General features: G+C 32.1%; 2 protein-coding genes and 1 non-coding gene across 3 annotated transcripts; all 3 read right to left on the bottom strand.

The window, feature by feature from the left end:
- Positions 1-663: 663 nt before the first annotated feature.
- LOC114412837 (nuclear transport factor 2B) lies at positions 664-3,306 on the bottom strand. The gene is made up of 2 exons (XM_028376911.1): positions 2,929-3,306; positions 664-1,006 (listed from the first exon to the last, which is right to left on the bottom strand). The coding sequence occupies exons 1-2, from the start codon at positions 3,223-3,225 to the stop codon at positions 932-934; spliced, it is 372 nt and encodes a 123-aa protein (XP_028232712.1). The 5' UTR covers positions 3,226-3,306; the 3' UTR covers positions 664-931.
- Positions 3,307-4,346: 1,040 nt separating this feature from the next.
- On the bottom strand, positions 4,347-4,428 carry TRNAS-UGA. The gene has a single exon. It is a non-coding gene; the product is annotated as a tRNA-Ser (tRNA).
- Positions 4,429-7,255: 2,827 nt separating this feature from the next.
- Positions 7,256-15,165, bottom strand: LOC114412835 (histidine kinase 3-like). The gene is made up of 10 exons (XM_028376905.1): positions 13,757-15,165; positions 13,128-13,409; positions 12,526-12,695; positions 11,993-12,205; positions 11,482-11,668; positions 11,341-11,392; positions 10,992-11,221; positions 10,783-10,881; positions 9,403-10,532; positions 7,256-8,354 (listed from the first exon to the last, which is right to left on the bottom strand). The coding sequence occupies exons 1-10, from the start codon at positions 14,249-14,251 to the stop codon at positions 8,120-8,122; spliced, it is 3,093 nt and encodes a 1,030-aa protein (XP_028232706.1). The 5' UTR covers positions 14,252-15,165; the 3' UTR covers positions 7,256-8,119.
- Positions 15,166-23,456: the final 8,291 nt, after the last annotated feature.

Genomic DNA, 23,456 nt, shown 5'->3' with positions numbered 1-23,456 from the left:
TGAAATGTTGGAATGAGGTTAGCTTCGGGGTTGTTTGAGGTTCGAATAAAAATTTGCTATTAGGGTTGTTTGAGGTTCGAATAACAAATTGCTATTATTGTTACTATAGGGAGGTATAATCACATATTTAGTCTTTATAATTGTACAAATTTTATCTTCTAATTCTTATATTTAAAAATTATTCATTTTAGTTTCTACACATATCATTTTAATCTCTTTTGTACTTAAGCATACCAACTCCAATTCATTGTAAGTTATATTTAATAAAACTAACTTATAAGCTAGTTAATTTAATTGAAAGTATATGATAAAACTAACTATGAAAGAATATATATGTGTGTTTAACATTTGAATTTCTTTTATGTCACATTAAGTTAATTGTCAAATGATATAAAAGAGTATATATATTTAATATTTGAATTTTATTTCCAATAAATTATCCTCTTAAAAAGGATAATAATTTTTTAAATGAATCTTTATAAACCAATACCCCCATTTTAATTTTTAACCACAATTTATTATACAACAATAACATCTACAGTAATATATTTTCCAAGCCTAGTCATACTGATCTTAGACGAAGATAACAATCCTTCGTTCAGTACCAAATAGAAAGGAAAAAAAATTACGACAAGAAGCATAAACTAATTTGTAGAGGTAAACTGGATCAAGATGCTTGGATTCAATATCGCGGATCACAAATATATTAAAGTTTTTAAACTCCAATATCCGAAAATCTTTCAACAATTTATCCTTGAAGGTGGGTTTTTTAACCAGTCACCACAGAAAATTCTAAACACAACAGGCACAATTAAGCGTTCAACACAACCGACCAAAAAGAACCCATTTTCAATTTCAAATGTGCAATCTGAAACAGCTAGCTATAGGCAAACTTCATCTATGGCCTTTCAGGTCATATGATGGTCTATCTTCATGCATAGTTCAAACGGAATATGTCATTCAACACATAATAGCTTCCCTGAGGCGTTGGTATCAAATGGAACATCTGAAAAGAGAGGGGACAAAATTAATGATTGACAGAAATTAGAGAAACATTACATGAGAAGACAATAGAGCAAGAATATAAGATTAAGTGCCCACCAAAAACAATATTTCTGCATATACAGGAAAAATATAATGTACAATTTACCAGTGTAAGAGCACATGTAAACATGTATAGTAAGTGTTAACAAAAATATGCCAAGGAAGCAAGACTGTAAATAAAATTCCACTTCCATGTAGGCACCATCATTTGAGTGAAATGACAGGATTTGGACAACCCTTCATTTCCATTCAGAGTCAGGAATTTAGATCCTCTAACATGAGGCAATCACTTCTAAGTTAAGGGTAAAATGAGTACATCGTAAACGTTAACCTTACTATAAAGAACAAACAAAAAAATGAAATTTTAAATTATTATTGCAATCACATGAAGTACTTCTTTATCTTCTCTGTAATGAAACACACCTTCATCTATTACCACAAATTTAATTATTTTCTTCAATTACAAAGAAGACCTCAGATGATTAATAAAAACCCAATTCAATCACAATTCATTTGATAGATGGATACCAAGCCATCCCATCCATACAGATAACTATTCAATCCATCTATGTTTTTTCAAAAAAAATTAAGCTCCTTAAATTTATTGAGACAAATAGAACAAAATAATTTACTGGAAACTCAGTAATCACAATAAAAAAATGGTTAAATTAAATATAAAGAGAGAACTAGTTCTCAAGGAAGAGGATCACTGCAATTTGGCATGCCTCCTACTGGTAGTGATCATAGCTTAACTTCCACATAAACTCCTTGATGTTAACTTTAACATCTGTGACTAGCTGCCAAGTTCTAGTTGTTTGTTCGGGTAATGATCATTGTTTTTAATTTTTTTAGGGAAACAATTTTGGTAAAGAGAGACTTGGCACTGCACCTTGACATGATACCCATATCATAATCCCACCTGCTTACATAGAGGTCAGAGTTGAATGCACTCAGCTTATAGAGATTGAAAATTCATTAAAACTCCTAGTGTAATTCTTGTGAAAATCCATTGGGACTTGTGAGAAGAACAGGAAAATTTGAGTCAAATTTGAATAAAACTCTGTTTTGAAGGGCCCAACAGGTCACCAAATTGAACTCAGATTCAGGCCACTAGGCCAGGATGCAATTTGGAAGAGGGGAAGTATGAATAACCTACCTACCAAAGCACTGATAAAGAAAAGTGCAATAACTTTGCTAGCAAATTGATATAAATGAAAAAGACAAGAACAGTCATTGGTAAGAGCACATGAGGAGGAAGGTTGAGATCAAGAAGCATGTTGAAAGCATCCAAAATTTGAGAGCTTAAAGGACTTCCCCTGGTTAATAGTGTGGTTGAGGGCACAATGAAGAGTAAAGAAACCAAGTTGCCTTTGGATATCCAACAGATATTCTGTTTTACAATCCATGACCATCCAAAAACAACTTTGATCCAATCAATACAATCCATTGAAATTATTATGATAAAAGGTTGGATAATTATTTTGCCACTCACTCTCTACTCTAAACAAGCCTTGACTCTGCAGCTACCCTAGATTCCCAATCACAAACTGGCCATTCTCTCCAATCAATTGCCAATTCATTTGAAAACCTTCCTAATTCTCAATAGCATTTATAACAATCTAAAACCCCCTAACACTTAACAATTTAGGTTTTCCAGAGGAACAAATCGACACATTAATCAATCAAACACACGAACAAAATCAGCATCCAAATTCAAAAGCAATAATAAGCACAGAAATGTCAATGGCGTTGAAACCTGCATGCGCGTCAACGTCAAAGACCGCCATCACAGAGAAACACAGGATTAGGCAGATCGAAACGTGAATGGAGCAATTATCACGGATCGGAGTGCGAATAAAACCCTAACAGAGAGAGGGAGAGTACCTGGCTGAACTTGAGAGTGTGCTGTTCGCCAGCGAGCTGGAGGTTGCCGCTGACAAAGACAAGCATGCCAGCGTTGACACCGGAGGGCTGGCAGTCGACGGTGGAGATGGAGTGGTGGCACTGCTGGAAAGGGAGGGAAGTGAGCTTAGCGACGATGCTGGAAGCGCCCTGGATCTTCTGCCCTTCGAAGGTCAGCATGGAACCCTCCTGATACAGATTCGCTAAACCGTTCCGGTTGGTGTCGAAGGTGCTGTAGTAGTGCTCCACGAATGCCTTTGCCAACGCGTCTGGATCCATCTCTCTTCTCTCTTCTCTCTTCTCTCTTCTCTCTCTCTATATACTACAAATCTACACCCTCTCGGGTATCTTTTAGGTGCCAACAATCAATTTTCCAAAATATATTTTATTATTAGTATCTATTATGTTTAATTACTCATTTACTTTCATTATTTTTGTATATTTTAATCCTTATAATGTGATTATTTTAATCTTTATTATTTATATTTTAATTTTTATAATTTGAAATTAATTTTTTTAATTTTTGTAATTTGTATTTTAATTTCATATTAATTCTTATAATTTGAAAATAATTTTTTTAGTTTTTATACTTTATATTTTATTTTTCTTTTAATTCTCACCATCAAATTATGAGTAATATTATCAATTATAATTAACTATAAAAATATTAACTACTAATTTATAATTAATTTATCGTAAGATAATTTATAATAAAAAAATAATGGATAATTTATAACTAATTTATATCTAATTATTTTTATATATTTTTTTAAAAGATAATTAAAATATAAATTATAAGGATTATAAAATCACTTTTAAACTATAAAGACTAAAAAAAATTAAAATATAAAATATAAAAATTAAAAAATCATTTTAAAACTACAAAGAGTATAAGATATAAATAATAAAATTAGGAATAATTCAATATATTTATGATTCTTTTTATCCATCATCATTATAATAAAATGACTAAATTTTATCTTGATTTTTAATAAAGTATTTTTTGTTATTTTAAGTTTATCATATGTTATGAACTTAAAATAATATAAAATTATTAGGAACTTAAAATAAAATTAGGTCATTTATCAATAATATTTTATTTAAGTCAAAATTATATTATAGAGTGAGATATACATCAATTAGATTAAATAGTGATTTATTTGATCTTGCACAAATTTTATTTACTAATAAAATATTTAGTCAATAGTGTAAATTAATATTTTTTTTCTTCATCTTAAGTAATATTTACTAAATCCTGCCTAAATTAAATCACAAAGTAAAAATAATTAAAATATGAAAAAGAATGTAAATCAATTTTTTTTTCTTCAACTTAAGTTATATTTACTAAATCTGCCTAAATTAAATCGCAAAGTAAAAATAATAAAAATAATAAAAATGTTCGTCGACAGCAGGGTTCGAACCTGCGCGGGCGAAGCCCAACAGATTTCAAGTCTGTCTCCTTAACCACTCGGACATATCGACTCAGATGTAGAGTCTAGTCATACAATTGTAGATAACAAATAATTACTTTGCAAATCATATCAATATTTACAAATTAATTATATTTTTATCCATTTATTATGATCAATAGGTGATTTTGATTGCTTAATAATCTTCATTTCAATTTTTTCTATTGATATTTAAATTATTATGGTTAAGTACTTCAATTACTTTTTCTATATTTAACTTTAAATATTTATTTCCTATTCAAATGATTAGAGATTTAGGGTAGGTTTAACATGGAAAATAGTCTAAAAGGTTCAATTTTTTTTAAAAAAATATTAGTGAAATTAAAAAAAAAGTGTGTGAGGTTGAGTTTAAAAAAAAAAATAGATTTTTCTAATTCAAGATGAAATACAATTTTTTGGTTGATGAATTCTGGAAAGGAAAAAACAAACAGTATTTAAAGAGACTATTCGTGTATATATGCTAACTCCATTTCCTCTAAACAAAAAATTCTACTGTAATTGTATGAAAACACAAAACAAATTAATAATCATGCATATCCGTTAGATTTGCATTGAAAATCACATTTCTAATAACCAAATTGAATTTAACCTTAATACAAATAGATAGAATATAGTTTAATAAGTTCAAATTATAGAGATTTTAGTTTTAGATGGGTTGAGGGTTAGTTTTATTTATTTCTACTTCTCACACAAGTTAAATTCTTCTTCTGTCCTTTTGCTATCTACATTCGTTTGAAACGGATACACAGTAACACAAATATGCTTTTAATAGTACTATATATATATATATATATATATATATATATATATATATATTAAAATCCCTTGTGATGGATAAGAACCTAATAATGTGTAAAACTAAGATTCCCTATTGAAAGATAAGTGTATGGGATGTTATTAGACTGCCTAAATAACGGTCGTGAAGATTCAACGACATGATTTTGTATTTCTAGTTTTGAATTTCAGCATTCAACCAAGAATTGATATAACGTTAACGCTGATGCATTTCCTTTTCATTTCTGTTGTAGTGGGTTGAAACAAAGTTCCCTTCATCATTGTGCCCTCTGTACAATGTTGACGTCACATATTGCTCCAGGTAATAAACATGCATATCCACACCAATAAGTATTTACTAAACCGGTGGAAAAATTTATTGTGAAATTGACGGAACTAGTGAGCCCCACATATGATATCTGAAATGTGTAAGTCTTGTACACCCAACAATCAAGTGCCTTTATTATTATCCAATTATTGCTACACCTGCTATGGCTTGGCATCAACTTTTAAACAAGCAAATTGCTCAAATTGTGAATGAATGTTGTAGGTCTGGTAACCATTACCAATGTTGATAAGGCCATCAGGGTAAGGAAGGTCACGTCCACTATCTAAACTAACCATTAAGTTAGTGTATGTTTGGTAAAATGATGAGTTAAACTCACTATGATTTTTTTAAGTAATAAATAGTTACTTTTATGTTGATCTCATCATCATATTCTACTATCAAATCAAACACATTTAATTCATTAGGAAATGAATAAATACAAAGTTGAATTATTAAATATGATTGATTTAGTGGAATTTCTTAAACATAGAAACCTGTTTCTTAGTTAGAGTACACGGTATTCAATGACCAATTAATGATATTTATCCAAAGGGTGCAACTTTTACTATGTGTTTTACGTTATCACAGTCTCCTGATACGAGGAGGAAAAGCATCTGATTTGATGCATGCGTCTATGTTAATTGTAGAATCAAGTGTCTGGAACTCACATTGATTTGAGGAAAAAAGTCAATGTAAATATCAGTTCTATTGCAGTGAAACGTACTCAAGTTACTTCCAGCGGGAGATGTGACGGACTTGCATTTTCAAATTAGTATTAGTTTATCGAATTTCGAACTCATGAAAGAGCCATATCTATGCATTGGCAGCATGGCATTGCATGCTGTTTTAAAAGAACCTGTATTGAGAATGTTGCATCCATTGTGTAGATGTTGCAACTTCCAATGTACGTTGACACTTCGTTTTAGTTAGTCAATTCTAATTTGTACTTTAAAGAGTAATACAGTTCAATGTTTTTAGTTTTTTCAATTTTGTTGAATCATTTTCAGACTTATAATTTTTCTTTTTATTATTTTAGCAATGATTTATTTTATGTTCCCTTTGATTTTTTTTTAAACTTTCTTATGGCCTGTTTCTATTTTTTTTTTAAAAAAAACTCCACATGAAGCTTAAAAAACAATTATAACAGTTGATTTTTTTGTCTCTTTTGTGTCAGTAGAGGGTTATATTATACCTTACTATAAAAGTGAGAAAATTCGGGGCGAAAGTTAAAACTATGCACCCACAGTTCATGTCCTATAACTTGATCGATTGATCTGACTCAAGTAAACTTTTTTTTATTTTAATTTGATTTTTGTTAGAATCTTTTTTTCTTAATTTTTCTATTTTTATTTTATTTTTTAGTCATATCCAAAAGTTGATATACTAGGCAAAAGCATGTATCAGTAATAAGGTTATATTTGTATATTTGAGACTAGAATTCAGATCCTCCTTCATGAAGTGAAGAACAAGACGTGTCTGTTACTAATTTAGACGAAGAACCATACAACAATTTTGTAGAGCATAAAGACCTGTCTATCATTAAATGTGAAGGACAAATAAAATGTTAAAAACAGTACTTAACCTGTTAACCCAGTGATAACTTGTTAGTGCACGTTAAAATCCACCTAGGTAACTCTTGACATCAAAATTTGGCAACTTGCGGCTTTTAAAAAAAATTACTGTTGAGATAATAAAAAATAAAAGGAATAATTTCATGAGATGTGCAAGGCAAGAGCAATGAGTCAAAGGAAATCCAGAAATTGGAAATGTACAAATAGGCCAAAAAAATGGTGGATCACTCAAACACTAGAGTATAATGTATCAGTTACATGTTTGCAAGCCGAATTCCAGCACTGTTAAGAACAAAAGGAAGCAAGCTTGGTGTGATACATCAATCACCATCTTTATTGTGAGTCATATACAAAGATTGATGATGGGCTAGCTTCCTTTGATGCCAAGAAGCTAATTTTCTTCCTTTCACCTGAATCAAGCCCTTGTGATACATGCATCAATACACATAAAATGTAACGTGCCTAGGCTAGATCACTATAAGTTGTATTATTACATACACAAGGAGGAGACTCCAGAACCTGTATTATAATACACCCTAATCTTCCAATCAGCCTCAATCATTTCGAATGAGAAGAGAGGCTGAGTTTACAAGGAAGAAGAATTAATATGGGTTTTGCTACCCTTAACAACCAATTACAACTCAATTGCAACCAATCAAACTTTGCTCCTACGTACACTCCCTGCCACAAAAACAAAGTTTTAAACCAGGGACCTTCACACACAGCAGAAAAGACAACAAAATAGGTCAAAAAGGTAGAATGAACCATTTCTGAACTTCTACAATATTGTCCCCCTTTGTTCCATTTTCTTTTTCCTTTCAGATGAGATAGATAAACATTCTTCAGTCTCTAGTGAACAACCCCCAAACTTTGAGGTGGTGAAATACTAAAACATGCACTGGCTGTTAAATAGGGAACTTACTCTCAGGAGACTTCTGAACCTATTTACCCACTTCAGAGTGTCCTGGAGTACAAACAGCTATGCTTCCATTATCAGTTTATCTGGTTTAGATCAGCACTGTCTTTTCTTTTCAAGATGACTGGAAAAACCGTGAGACTTCTCTATACAGCTGTTCAGCTTCAAAGGGTTTTGAAACATATCCATCCATGCCCCACTTTAGGCATTCCTCGTGTGTAGCATGTATCACATCTGCAGTCATGGCTAAAATGGGTACATGCCAGTTTGTAATATTCTCAAAGTCATCCATAGATACTTCTCTGTTCACACTATCTTCCATCTCCCTAACTCGCTTTGTAGCTTCAAATCTGTTGGAAAAGAATTGTTATTAGCAAAATCGTAACACAATGATAATTCTTGATTTAGAAATAAAAAGTAGATAAGTAAATTCTTCAAATAATTTTTTAATTAGAATTGTCAAATGAATTGACTCCACGTATGGGCTCATAGCTGGTTCCAAAGGCTGGATAGTCCCTTGACAATCAACATAAAACTTTGAAAGCCCAAACGTGGATCACTAGCGATGGATTGTGTGCCAATGCTAAGTCGTTACCCGAAAATAGCCCAAATGTTTATCACTAAATGCATACTTTTTGCGAATGATATAACTTAAAATCAGGGAATCAAGGGAAAAAGTTAACTATAAAGTTTAGTTTTGGAGACAAACACTAGATTCAGTCGGAGTAAGACAATATATGCATTGCAATTTTAGTAAGAAATAAGATATAGAATGAGTATGTGAAGATGGATGTGTGACTACACAAAAAAGTACAAGATATAGAATGATTGTATACTAGGAGATACTGGTATACTGGTATAACACCTATCAAGATGACAAAAAATCGACTAAGATGGCTTGGACACATGTAAAAAAGGTCATTAGAGGCACAATGACAAGAGTACATTGCATGGTTTTTAGCCTTGTGAAAAGGATAGGAGACCAAAAAGGACATTAAAGGAAATTATTAAAAGAGATTTTATGGTAAATAACATCCCTTAGAATTTGGTTTTTAACAAAGCTCAATGGCATCATTTGATCCATGTATTCAACCTCACTTCATGAGACAAGGCCATTGTTGTTGTAGAATTGTCAAATGAATCATATTTATAGTATTGCTGTAGCAAGTTAGACTCCAAACACCTTGTGTGCTTAATATACATTAGTTTTTTTCACAAATCTTTGCAGTGCAAAAAGTTTTCCTTTGATGTAAACTGTTCAGTAAAATATTTTCAATTATTCGGTTAGATCAATAAAAGAACTAAAAACTCTTTTCTATGTTTGTAGAAATTCCAAATATTACTCCAAAATGATAAATTATCAGATTCTGAAAGAAAGTACTCCAGGTGCATACATACCCATCCATTTCTGGCATTTGAATATCCATGAAACAGGCATCAAACTGATGGGGTGGCTTCAAGGAAGAGATGGCATCTTTACCACTACTAACACAAACCACATCTGCTCCATACTTTTTCAATGCACCAGCTGCTACTGCACGGTTCACACTATTGTCATCTACAATTAGAATTTTCCTGCCACGAAGAAGATGGCGAAGAGACAAACTTTGGAGCTCTCTATGAGGAGCTCCCTTATTTTGGACACCCATGGCTCGTTGTAGTGAGGCAGCAAGCATACTCGCTCTCAGAGGTTTGGTGATGACAATAGGATTATGAACACCCAAGTTTACACTAGCTTTAAAAGAACTACTAGAATTAACAAGAATGAACAGCTTTGGAGGAACCCCCTGATCAATTCTCCTTGTGTTATTGACAAAATGAGATGACAAGCCTAAATCTCTATCCCAAACCTCCTGCTCAATCAAAACCATATTAATAATTATATTCCCATTGCTTATGGTTGACAAACCTTGTTTTAAATCTGAAACCATCTCAACATGAATGCCAAGCCGTTGGATGTGATATCTAGACACTTTTGCTCTAACAGATCTTGGGTCAATAATTAATGCAGTCATCCCTTCGAATTCTGAAGATGCAGACTGAGGTTGGTTGTTGATTTGCTGAACTTTACACTCATTTGAACTGCAGTGTCCATTGGTGAATACAGCTGTAAAAGTGAATGTGGATCCAGTCTTGGGTATACTCACAAATCCAATTTCCCCATTCATGAGGCCAACCAAACACTTACTAATGCTTAGGCCAATTCCTGTTCCTCCATGCTTTCGGGAGATGGATGGACCTACCTGCATGAATGGGGTGTAGATGAGTGGCTGAGATTCAAGAGGAATACCTTCACCTGTATCCTCAACAGATACAATCAAATTGACAAGATCACTGGAGGGGGATGAGAAGGAACCAAGAGGTCCCTCTTGACTGAAAGCCTTGAATCCTTCCCAGCTCCGGCGACTATCAGCAACAGGGGAACCACTCAAGGTATTTTCTGAGTTGGATTCTTTGTCAACCTCTATTGAACGGACAACCTCCTCAACAAGATGGATTGTGACAAAAATATGTCCTTTGTCCGTGAACTGCCAAACAATTACAAAATCAGTTTTAATAATATTTTCAAGAAATACACATCAATTTTGCTCTACTAGTAGTCATATGCTTGGCTAGAACAGTAAATAGAATTTTTTTTTCATGAGACTATGATGACCGTAGCATGCCTATAAGGCAAGGATGTAGGACAAGGGAACATCTCCAAGTAACTTATATGAAGGATATCAGACTAAATAACTTGAATTATACACAATGTTCTTCTCTCTACCATAAACTTACCTTAATTGAGTTACCCATGAGATTGGTAATTATTTGTCGAAATCTTCCAGGATCACCTATTAGTAGTTCTGGAACATGATCTGACACATAAACTGCCAACTGCAGTTCCCAAAAAAATATTATGAAGAGCCATTAACTATAGTTAGACTATGCACATTTTGAAAATTCCATCATGATAAAAAGGCAACAGTAGACGAGAGATATATTACCTCTACTCCTTTTCCTTGAGACTTCTCAGAAAATAGTGACAATACATCATCCAAAATTGCCCGTATGTCGAAGAGCACAGCCTCAAGCTCTAGCTTACCAAATTCAATCTTAGCCTGATCCAAAACCTCGTTTATAAGTGACACCAGAGCTTTTCCACTTTCCTGTGCTGTCCTGACATATTCCTGTTGGGTGACATCTAGATCTGTGTCCATAAGCATATGCAACATCCCTGAAAATCCAATTTAGAGCAGGGTCATGGCTGAAGAAGCTCTTCTTTTTTGTGGAATGTATATAGTTAAAAATTAAAAATTGGATAATCGACTAAACCATAGACAGAAGACAACTCACCTAAAACACCGTTCATTGGTGTTCTGATTTCATGGGAAACAGTAGCAAGAAACTGTGGTTACAATTGATAAAAGCCACATGATCAGTGTGAGTTAAGCCAAAACAAGTTCAAAAAAAAAATAAATAAATAAAGTTACATACCTGGGATTTTGCAACATCAGCCGCCTCAGCTTGTTTTTTAAGTTCCATCTCCTTACGATAATCATCTTCTACTTCGGCAATTCGATTCACAGTGGCATGGAAAATATGTCCAACAAGGAGTGCAATAACAAGGATACCAATTGAAGTAGTTATTGCCACCCATGGCCATGGTGGCTTCTGCTTGAACCTGCATTAGCATCAAGCTTAATTTTCATGAATAGTTCAAGTCTTTTGACAATTTTGAACATTATAATTGAAATATATTAAAATAAAAATACTTAGATTCAATGACCCTAAAAAATATGACAACTCCAGATAAAAGAACTCTACACTAGGTATTGCTAGCAGCAAAACCACTAGATTGTGAAGTATTAAGTCATATGACATTAATACACCTTGTATTTAATATATCCTCTACCTATTTCAAGTTGGCACACTGTTATTCTTACAAACTACACAGAGCATTAAGGAGGACGGAGATATTAGACTTCTTCTGTAGCATAACTCTTACCTGCAGTGCATCTCATGCTTCCTAAAAGGGTCTCCAAAGTTAAGAGTGCTGACGTGAAAGAAAACATCCCCTGATTCATTTGAGCCATACATGGCAATTGGATGAGTGTGATTTGTAGTATCATACACATTAACAATTACACTTTGCTTGCTAGCAAGTTGCTGAAGTAATTTCTCCACTAATGACTCAACATCAAAGACTCCCCCAAGATACCTGCCCAGCAAGCAGTAGTGAAGACATAAAAATGCTACTCTCTTTAACTGTGTTCATGATTTCTTTTTCTTTTTACCATCAGTTTTATTGAATTTAAAAGTAGATTTGTAACTTCAAAACTTCTAATTATCACAGGGAAGAACCAATAATTGTTCACCCTTCTTACATTAATAGAGTTCATAATCTTCTCTCTGAAAATTTGAATGCATCAATTACTTATTTAGTAGACTAGTTACTTCAAAGCTTTAGATGACCAAAAGGGAATAAGCTAAATTATATGAATGATAAAAAATCATAAAAAAATCAAAATTTAGGCACACCCGTCAGTTGCTTGAATCCTTTCATTTGGGGTTGCATTTGATGGAAGATCTCTCTTGTAGACAGCAAATGTCAGGATAACCCCTAGCCTATTTGTTTTGAGCAGCCTGAAGGGCGCAGTTAAAACGCCTTTGCCTGATTCTCTTGCACGCAGCACATTTTCACGGTCTTCCTGTTGATGAACAAGTGAATAACTGTGACAATCATGATTCCAAATAAATTGCCATAGATTTCAGATATCAAACATGAACAACGTGACTCAATTCAGCTTTGTGATATTCACAAAATTAGAATCTATTCACGTGTACTATTCTCCATCAGGAGCAGTCCCATCAGGACAAGCAAGACAAAGGAAGAACAAGGGTACAAAATGGTAGCATAGATAGTTTTTTCTTCATATATATTCTCCCAAAACAAAATTAATGGCCACTAAAAGACCAGTCAAAAACCATACTACCAGGAATAAAGAGCTTAGAATGGATGAATTAAAATTATGATCAAGACATCAAAGTTTATTGTATAGCATTTTCACAATTTTCATAATTAACAATATATGGCTCAGACTAGCTCCACAAATAAAATTTTGCAAGTATCAGAAACCTACCTTTCCAGAAAGCACATTAACAGAAATCACATGTGCAATTGTATCCTGTGCAAAGATGACAGGAGCATATTCTTCCTGAACGGGGGATGGCTCCAATGCCTCTGGGGCATAATCATCCTTATGAACCGGGTTCTGCTCTAGAGTATCCATCCTCTTGATAGTCCAACCTTGCTGCTTTTCAAATTGTTCCCTTTCAGAATGGAGCACCCTTACAGCATACGCAACACCACTTGTAAGAGGCCTCTCAAAAGCTGTTCTTTCTGTGTACTTTGCAAAAGTTTTCTGCGAGTTTTGGAAGTTAGATTAATTTGTAGAGATGAGACTAAAGATTGAAGGATAAAAGAAAGTGGGATCTTTTCTATCCAACAAGAAGGTGGGGAAACAAGGAAATCAGGTCATGTTCCAGCAGCTCAAGTTCAGTAACCTTGTTAGCAAAACATATAATACTAAAATCCCAATAAATTTTCCACAAAAAAGGGGGGGAATAATGCTATTAGACACTAAAATTAATGACAATGAAACAACTCAGAAACCTATGTGTATAGAAATTAAGGTAACACAAACAAAGACTAAAAGCAAAAGGTGAGGAATTAGGTCCTGATTTGCAATAACAAAGTAAAGACTAGTACCTGATCGATGGCTGAGGGGCTCTTAGCATGGTGAAAGGTGGAGATCAGAATGGACATGGCTTGGATATGGTTCATACTGACGTTAAACTGATCCTGCAGCATCCTAGCCCTTTCATCACACATGCTTGCGAGAGTTTCTTTCCTCTTCTCAGTACCTTGCAAGCTCATGTAGCTGAAGATCCACAAAGATACTATGAACCAACCCACGACCCATGTCAGCAAAATCTTCCTCCACAACGCTCTCTTAACTTTCTTAGAGCCAATATACTGGTAGTACTGTTGGTGGATTTTGCAACCCTGCCCTGATATATTCTCCCACCATTTTTTGTGCCACATCTTGCCACCACCACCACCACCACCACCCATCATCTTGGTTTCCATAATTCCACTGCTAATAAACCAGTTAAGGTAAACGACAGACACAACCCAGCAACATAGCACCAAAAGTAGATGCCCCACTTTTAGAGCAAACCCAACTACATGGAGCAAACTCATCCACAACAGTAACCAACACAGGTTAAAAAGAAACAGTTCAAACAGGTTGCGGGTGTCAACTCTAACTGATTCCAGGCAGGCTTGTGTGTGTGTGAGAGAGAGAGAGAGAGAGACAGAGACCGAGACAGAGACAGAGAGAGAGGAGAGGAGAGAACCGCTGTCAAATCCACAGAATCCCCACAAGGCTAACACACACCTATTCACTAAAAGATTTGTTTTTTAGGCTTGTGATTGAAGAAAATTCGAGATTTTGATGAACAACAACAACAACAGAAACCCAATTCCTAAAAACAAGTAGGTTGAAGGGGAAGGAAAAATAAAAAAGACATCTTCAATAAAAATAATAATAAGAGATGTGACCTTGATAAGATGCTGTCTTATCCACCCCAATAGCTTAAAATTCAGAAATGCAAAATGAACACTGAAACTAGAGGCAGATAAGAAAAATTCAAATACCCTTTAAAGAATAAAAGAATCACAAGATTCTGGGTTTCTAATGCTACACAGAAATTGATACTCCTTATTATCTTGTCAGCTAGCAGCAGCTACCAACCAAGGCGCAGAACAAAAAGGAAGGGTCAAAACTAAACCTACAAAAGATTCGATTTTCACTATCACTCAGCAAAGAAAATCTACTAGCTCGCACTTCATGGCCCTAGAACCAAACAAGAACAACACAAGCACGTGAGTGTGTTCTAGAGATTTTTATTTTTTCTTAGAAGCTAGCTGCACACTGTAAAAAAAAGGTCACTTAAACATGGAGAATGAAGCTGAAAAGAGCTTTAAAGCAATGAGTTGTTGTTCATCGAGTTCAGGTAGTAGGAGAATTTGGAAAGGCAAAGATGATAAGAATAATACGGTAGCACAGCACAAATGTTTTCAAAATATTATTATAGGCCATTATCTCTTTCCAAACTATCCACTCAAAAAACAATACTTGTCAAAAGAATATAGCAATAAACATTATATATTTTAACAAGCTTATTATAAAAAATAAATTTATTATTGTATATTTTGAACACAAGTGTAATAACAATAATAATAAAATAGAGGGAGAAAAGGCATAGTTCCACTGAGCAGAAATCACAGCCTTTTTTAACTTTGGTCTGCTTTGTGTTCACATCCCTATCCGTCCATGCCAGTAGACAACTTCTTCACGCTAAGTCGTTAGCTCTGTGCGTGCGTGTGTTTGTTTAGCTGTACTTTTGTGTTGGCAAAAGTGCCCCTACATGGAACCAAAATTTCAAGAATAAGGCGTAAGCTTCTTTTGCTCACAATGGCATTTGATACCCCGTAGTACTTTATCAAAATTGCCATGGGAGGGAGGACCCAGAGTCAAAAGACGTAGGTATATAGATAGATAGAGGCACCACGCATGATTAGAACCTCTCGAGGTGTTATTTATCTTCTTCTTCTTTCCCCCTCGAATCTGTCTACTGTTTAGTTTATAGTTTTATTAGTTTAACTTTACGCTGAATTCAGACACTATACTCTGAGGACATCACTGTTTACCACTCTCCTCTGCCAATATTTATTTGATCCAACACAAGAATGGGAACATTGTGAGAGAACTTAGGTCATTTGTCACTTTACCCATTAGAACTTGTTCTCTCTTTTCTTTTTTTCTCCCCTTTCCTAATATTGTAGTGTCTTAGTTTTAACTTTTTTAGCATTGCATATGTAAGGGTATTTATTATGCTCCCAAAAATGGCTTTAACGTGTATTCAGATCCAAAAAAAAAATTAAAAATAAGGTTTCTATTATTGTCAAAATTAAAACTAAAAACCTGAGATATGTAATAGTTGAATGAAATAAGGCAGGGAATCTCCAACTACGATAATGTTATTCTATATATAAAATAAAAGTGATCTTCATAGTAACTATTTAAGAGATAGAACAATAGTTTTATAAGTGTTTTTTTTTTCACCAACAGATTTTTCTTAATTGAATGAACGGTATGTATAAATTGTAATAAATCTTCTCATATTTGTCTTTAGTTCCTGCAAATAAAAAATGACACTAAAAACAAACTCGAACAAGTTTATCATGATTTGGGTGAGTCAGCAACCAATTTGAACATGTTAGCAGCAAGTTTGAATTTTTACCATTCCAGCCATCTTGGTGAGAACACCAAAGTAATAAAGGTAGATATATAGAAGCTTAATCTACGTGTAAAATGTAATAATAAGGTACATAAAATGGAGCCATAACAAACACCTCTACCCTAGGAGGTGTGATAGTCACGTTGGGTGGGAACTTTTCTTGATGTGTTTACCTCAAAGGAGGCAGCAAGAAGGCAAAGGTTGGACAAGAAATTTGGCATGTGGGCGTAAATTGAGACGGAGTTAGGGGCAAAATGGGGAGAAGGAGAAGGGCAAAGTAGTTGGGGAGCATCACAGAATACAAAGTGGTAATTTAGATGGAAAAAGAGGGACAAGAATTGAGGATACTTTAATCAAAGAGAAAGAGGATGGTCATGAAGTAATTAGGCCATCACTACTCACTTCTTTTTGGTGTCCTCTAGAGTGAAAAGTTCTCCTTGAAAGAGATATATTGTGTGTTAGCTCACAAATTCTATGTTTTGTACCAATCACAATTGCCTTGCCCTACTCCAAATGAATGTTGTTGTAAAAATAACTAATCCCACCTCTACATTAATATTTATTAGAACATTTATTAAGAAAATAAAAACATATTAAAATATATAAAATTATATTGTTTATTATTTTTTTTATTTTTTAACTAGTATCTTGAAGCCATTGATTAACCATACTCATCATAATAATCATAAAATAACATTTCCGTCTAGTATTATGTGTCAGGCTTGTGTTAAGTTTAGATCATTCATATAAGTACTACAATATTGTTAAAATATCGTGTAATGGATGGCTGGTTAAGAACCAGATGATTCATGGCTCGCAAGTATTTCTTTTTGGAAGTTACTTTTTGCAATATCCGATCAATGAATTTAGAAATAAAGTAAATAGTAGTACTATTCAAATAGTAAATAGTATTCGTTATTATAGTTTGGTCAGTTTAATCGATAAATTAAATTATTCTATTTAATTAATTATAGATGCATATATAAATAGTTAGTTCTTCTATTTAATTTATATATAAACAATTTTAGTACCTAGCTTGTTTATTGTATCATTTAGTAAAGAGCAGTTCGAGTTCTCATATTTTGGGTGGTTTGATGACTCATTAAATGCTTATTGAAATAAATATTAAAAACAACACATCAGAGCTTAGCTTTCTCAGCATGATGTAGACAAAGGTTCAACTTCAAAACTAATTTTATATGTTAAATACTATACAAATTCCGCGTACAAAAATCAATCAATAGACATAAATAAGCTAAACAATTAAAAAAATAACTTCTATTACATATTTTGAATTTCTCTTAAAAAGTGAGATACTGAATAAATTTACTCTTGTATAAAAGCTACATAAGCTTTTTAGTTTTTAATGAAATTTGTTCTCTCTCTTAACAAAATTTGTGTATGTATTTTACAAGTGAGGAGAATGTTTGCACATTCTCAATATTTTGTTGATTATATTCAACTTGACATTATTATATAGACTAGTGAGTAAAATCAGGTTGTGTAATATATTTAGTAATGAAAATAATCTGCTTAATCTCTTTTTTATATGATTGATAGGTATAAACATCAATAATTTTGAATTGGATCAGTTTCTCCTCAACAAACATATTAATAATTCAACCTCAATGTATTTTGTCGTGTCTAAGAAAATATAATAAGTGTAAAAGAGATAGTATAAACTAACAAATATCTATTAACATGTTATCAGTGATAATAAGTTTGAATTCCTTAAACAGTTAGGTCTTCAAATCTTGTAGCCTGATTGAGATTTTAAAGAGAATACCTCATTAAAAATAATTAATCAAATTTTCTTTATAAATATTAAACATCGACAACATTAAAAGATAATTTACACTTACAGTATGTCATAGTGATAAAAAAAAACTAACAAGTATCTAATGCATTGTTCGAGTTTATAAATGCATTTAAAATGTTAAAACATGTTTATATATAATAAACAATAATCACATCTTTCTATTTATGGATGTCAAAACAGATTCAACTCAATACATCAACTACATAACTCGTCTATGGGGTTGGATTGAAATTTTCAATCCATCATCTTTTTTTTAAGTAAAATTACATTTTTATGATAATTTCTTAAATATTTATTTGATTTACTAATTTTATAACATTTATATTTTTTAAAATTATATTTGATTATGAAATTTGTTAGTTTTTTAAGATAAATATAATAATTAAATATATTTGTTTTATTTGAAAAATAAATTGGCGAGTGAACTCAACCCACAATCCGTCACAGATGAATTACGTTAAAACTTTCACCCTAATAAAACAACGGGTTCAGCCCAATTCTAACCCTTTTTTAGTTGAGTTAAGCCGTTTTACACCTGTATTTCCACTTCTCATAGTACTCAAAAATGCTTTTTACGTTAGATAAACACATAATTGAATAAAATAATGAAGGACGAAATTTGGACCGGAATTGTTATTGTTTAAATAGTTGGTAAATTTATATAGATTATTTTCTTGCTTCAGATATAATATATTTTGTAAGAAATAGCGGGTACGGAAACTATAAAACGAGTAGTTTGACCAAGTGAATTGTACATGATCATATATATATGTAGATGGATTAAAATAAAAGTACAGTCCCCGATAAAATTGTTATACCTCATATTCGTATGAGCAAATAATGAATGCAAAAAAAAAAAAAAAAAACCTGTTATAATTATAAATAATGATTGAATTATAATTTTTCTTTCTGTCAAGAAAAAATAATGAATTCAAAAGTCATATAATTACACATTGTTATACCTCATATTCGTAGGAGTATCATGTATATCGAATTTTTTAATTTCAATTAATTGTCTTAAAAGTTATATAATATATTTTTTATTAATTGATTGTATAATTTTTTACAATTAAAAAAATCTGTAAAAAAAGAAAAATAATAAAAAATAATCTCTACTAGTATTCATTCGTGGTGTTGTCCCTCAAGTAATATGAGATAAATTGTTTAATGTGTGTTTGGATGAGTGTTAAAATTGACTTTAAATGAAATTAATTTTAGTTAAAATTGATTTTGAAATAATATGATATTTAAATATTTTTATTATTATAAAATTAAGTTAGTAGTATAATTCAATGTAATTTTTTTATCCAACTAAAATTACTCAAATTGTTTCAACTTATAATTTATTTTGAATTTTTTTAACATAAAATTAAACTTGTAAAAAAAAATCATAAATCAATTTTAAATTCATAATCAATTTTCTAATATGAGATTAAACACAAAGATTGTGCAACATGATGTTGTTTTTAAACATGGGCATTCACATTTTTCCAACAGGATATTAAATATACATACATGTACACCAGTGTATGTGTCAAGTGCAATGAGACAGGTAAAAAGATTAAAAATATCACTTGATAAATAAACATAAATTAACAAACTCCTTAAGTGTCTGTTTGAATTGAGTATTTTAAAATTTCAGAGTCTAAAATTAGGAAAATTAAAATACATCAATTAAAATTCTTGTATTTTTAAAATTCTTTGTTTGAACCAACCGATTGTAAAAGCATTGAAACAAAATTAGCATATTTTTGTTACTCATATTCCATATCTCAACTTCTTCCAACCACAATTTTTCTTTAAACTGAATTCAATTTCAACGCACTTGATTCAATCTCCTCGTAACTATTCTGCTCCTTCATTGCATCTGATTTTGCCTCCACGGCTAAATTCGCGGCTTGCGAGTTCACCTGACTCCAATTTGAGGATAGCAGCTCAGCAGCTTCCGGTGTAGCCGGCTTGTCAACTTTAGCGCTCTTACCCTTTTTGAGGTTGCGAGATTTACAAGATCTGGAGTGGATTTCGTTGGATTTGGGTTTTGAAGATGAAGAGAATGGTTTTTACTAAATAAACAATGGAGTGAAATCTAATGTTGTCGATGCAGCACCACCGCCGACAACAGGATCGATCTGTGAAGAGGAAGAGCCATGTTAATCCTAGATTAGAGAAGAAAAAAGCATAGATGAGACATCAACAAACCAAAAAGAGCAACGGAACTGCAAAAGTGATGGTGAACGTGAGACTAGTGAGAGTGTGTGAGGGTCGAGCGAGAATGTGAGGAAAGGTAGTGAACGAAAATAATTTTCAAATTCTCTCCTCTTAGTCAGAAATTAGAATTCCTTCATTTTAGTTAATATTTCTGTTTAAAATTTCTTGAATTTTAAAATCTTCCAAATAAAATATCCAAACACCAAATTTTATCTTAAAGAATTTTAAATTCCTATTAAATTACTTTCCCTATTTTCAAACAGTGTGTTAATTAAATCTTGTTACAATCAAAATGGGACCTATAGAAACACACACATTAATCTGATGGAAGACACTTGGATTCTTGAACACGCGATCTTGAGCTCGACTAGTGAAAAATATCATCATTTTAATATCTGTCTATGTTTAAGAAAGTAATCTTTCACTTATGAAATGAAATGAGATAACTACTCTAAAAAATTCAAAGAAAAAGAATCAGAAAATTCAGAAAAAAGACACGCAACCTACCATGACGAATTATGAACCAGTTGGAATTATATCGTACAATGACAGTGAAGAAAATGGTAATAAAATATCATTAATTTAATAAAACATGATTAAATTAATACCTAACGAAGAATAATAACTAAAACATGCATAATCAATATCAAATAATGTAGGGTCACCTGAACAATATGCGCAATCCTTGTTTGTGCGCCATGAGAAGTGGAAGGCAACGCCTCAATGCTATGAATAGCGATTGGAATTAAACAAATTCCAAAGAAACTGTCGACTCTAAATTATAGTATACAGTATTACAGTAAGTTAATAATGTTTAACATTTCATGTATTTTGTTTAATTCTTTTGTAGAATACCTGTAAGTTAATAATGTTTTTTTTATCATTTTAATTATAAGATTTGCTTATCATAAATGTAAGCTAACCAGTAACCATGCATGGTTTGGGCACTTTTGAGGTAAAATAGACACACCACTATTTTTGCATCAAATAGCAAAAAACTTGTCCAATCACCTCTACCCACAGCAACATCCCACTAATCAAAAGTTCAAAACATAAGCATCTCCAACCAATTAACCACTTTCTATCGGGTCACCAGTTTTCCTTTTCTATTAACTTTATCAGGTGCGTACACAAGGCACCCATCTTGGTCAACTGAAGCAAACAACTTCAAGCACCTATCTTGCTTGAGGCCTTGAGCAAACAAGGGGAAATTAAAGACATTAAATAATTGAATAGAAAAAAAATATTGGTCTTGAATTTTAGTTTTATGTATATATATATATATATATATATATATATATATTTACTAGTAGAATTCAGTTTCCCATATAATGTAGATATTTTTTACTTAAACTAATTACCTTCCAGAAAAAAATACCTGTGATTTAATTTCGTAAAATAGAAAAAATATTGAGCAAAAGAAAAAAAAGAATCGCAATTCATTCAAAAGAAACGAAACATAATAATTAACTTATCCACACCTAAAGTTAACATGATTATTAGAAATATTTTTTAATTTTTAGAAAGTTTTTTTTTTTTTTTAATCTTTCAACTTACGGAACAGTCTATTAACCCACGAGCTAGGTAAGTTAGACATGAACCTTACAAAAAACTATCCTATTCTAATCCATTTAAATGTATATCAATGTGGATTGAACTAATCCATATATTCAACTAATATATAAGGATGGAGTACGGCGGCCACTAAACCAAACAAACTACATGTCAATCCCATGATGACAAAGAGGGTTACAACCATTAATATTAGCATGACACGCAACCTAGGTATGAAATTAAAGTTATTTTGTTTCCCCCTCCATCTTTATTTTTGTCACATATGTCTTGTGCGATGATAACTTTTAATATTGTAATTAATCATATCATATTAATGGTACAAATTCTAGTCTGGAACCGTGTTTAAAAAATAGTATGAAGTATTCACATTAGTGGGGCTGGATTAGTTGAATGTGGGTTTTAAACATTTTTAAAAAGGACGTGTTGATGTTTATGCTTCCAAGACCCGCAAGATGATGAGTAGGGACATGCAGGGTGCTAATTTGGAAGAGGCGAGGTGAGATCAAATTAAGTAAGAAACCCCTTCAACGTGCTTTATCTCAGAAAGGTGTCACACCAAGGTTTTGAAAACCATATGATATATCACAAAAAGTTTAAAGCATCTACAATAAAATATTATTCACATATCTCAAAATAAAAATATTATTCACATTCCGTATAAATAAAATTATATAAACTTGTATCGTCGTTTTTTTTTAATTTTACATAAAGTCGTAAATCTTCAAATTGTCTTATTTGTAATGTATTTTTATTGAAGAAATGTTTACGAAGCGTTTTCTTTTAGGCAAAATGGAACGCATAATGTTTCTGCAAGCCAGAGAAGATTCTTCGTTGCAATCATTGTTGCCCGATGCCTGTTGTAAAAGATAGTAAATAATTACATAATCCATAAAACAAAGGTATGAGTGGTGTACTGTAGATGCAATATAGTTTTATTATTGGTACTTAGTTGGTTTAGTTAGTTTTGAAAAAGTAATTACTTATTTTTTTATACTTTTTGGAGAGAGTTTAAAAAAGAAGAAAAATAATATTTTTTAATCTAAACCAAATCAAACACGTGCTTAATGTGAATGAAAGACTATAGTAGTAATTGACAAGTCAGGATTAAAACTTGTAAGTGTCAAAAGTAGAAAGCATAAACAATTAACAAGTGGTATATAAATTTATTTTTTTGGGGTCCGATGCGGGGGAGTTAAATAAATCGAACAAGTTTTTTGTTTTTTGTGCTTGTTTTTAGACTTGCTTCCATTAACAGAACTACACCGACCCGCCGAGATATTTGAAGAGCTCCAACTTTCCTTGTTGATTTTTTTTAACCACAACGCAGGTGCGATGAATTATTTTGTTAGCGATTATTTTTTATTAGAGAGTTTTGCTTGTTATTTTTAGCAAAATGTCTTCTCATACTTACGTGTTTCATTTATAACATTTAAACTTAAAATCTTATTTAAAAATCATTAAATTTATAGATAACTAATCTGAGATCATTCTAATTTAATTA

The sequence above is a fragment of the Glycine soja genome, chromosome 5 (assembly GCF_004193775.1).
Source record: "Glycine soja cultivar W05 chromosome 5, ASM419377v2, whole genome shotgun sequence".
Classification (NCBI taxonomy): domain Eukaryota; kingdom Viridiplantae; phylum Streptophyta; class Magnoliopsida; order Fabales; family Fabaceae; genus Glycine; species Glycine soja.
Note: the sequence above shows the minus strand (reverse complement) of the source record. Positions and strands in the feature narration are given on the sequence as shown.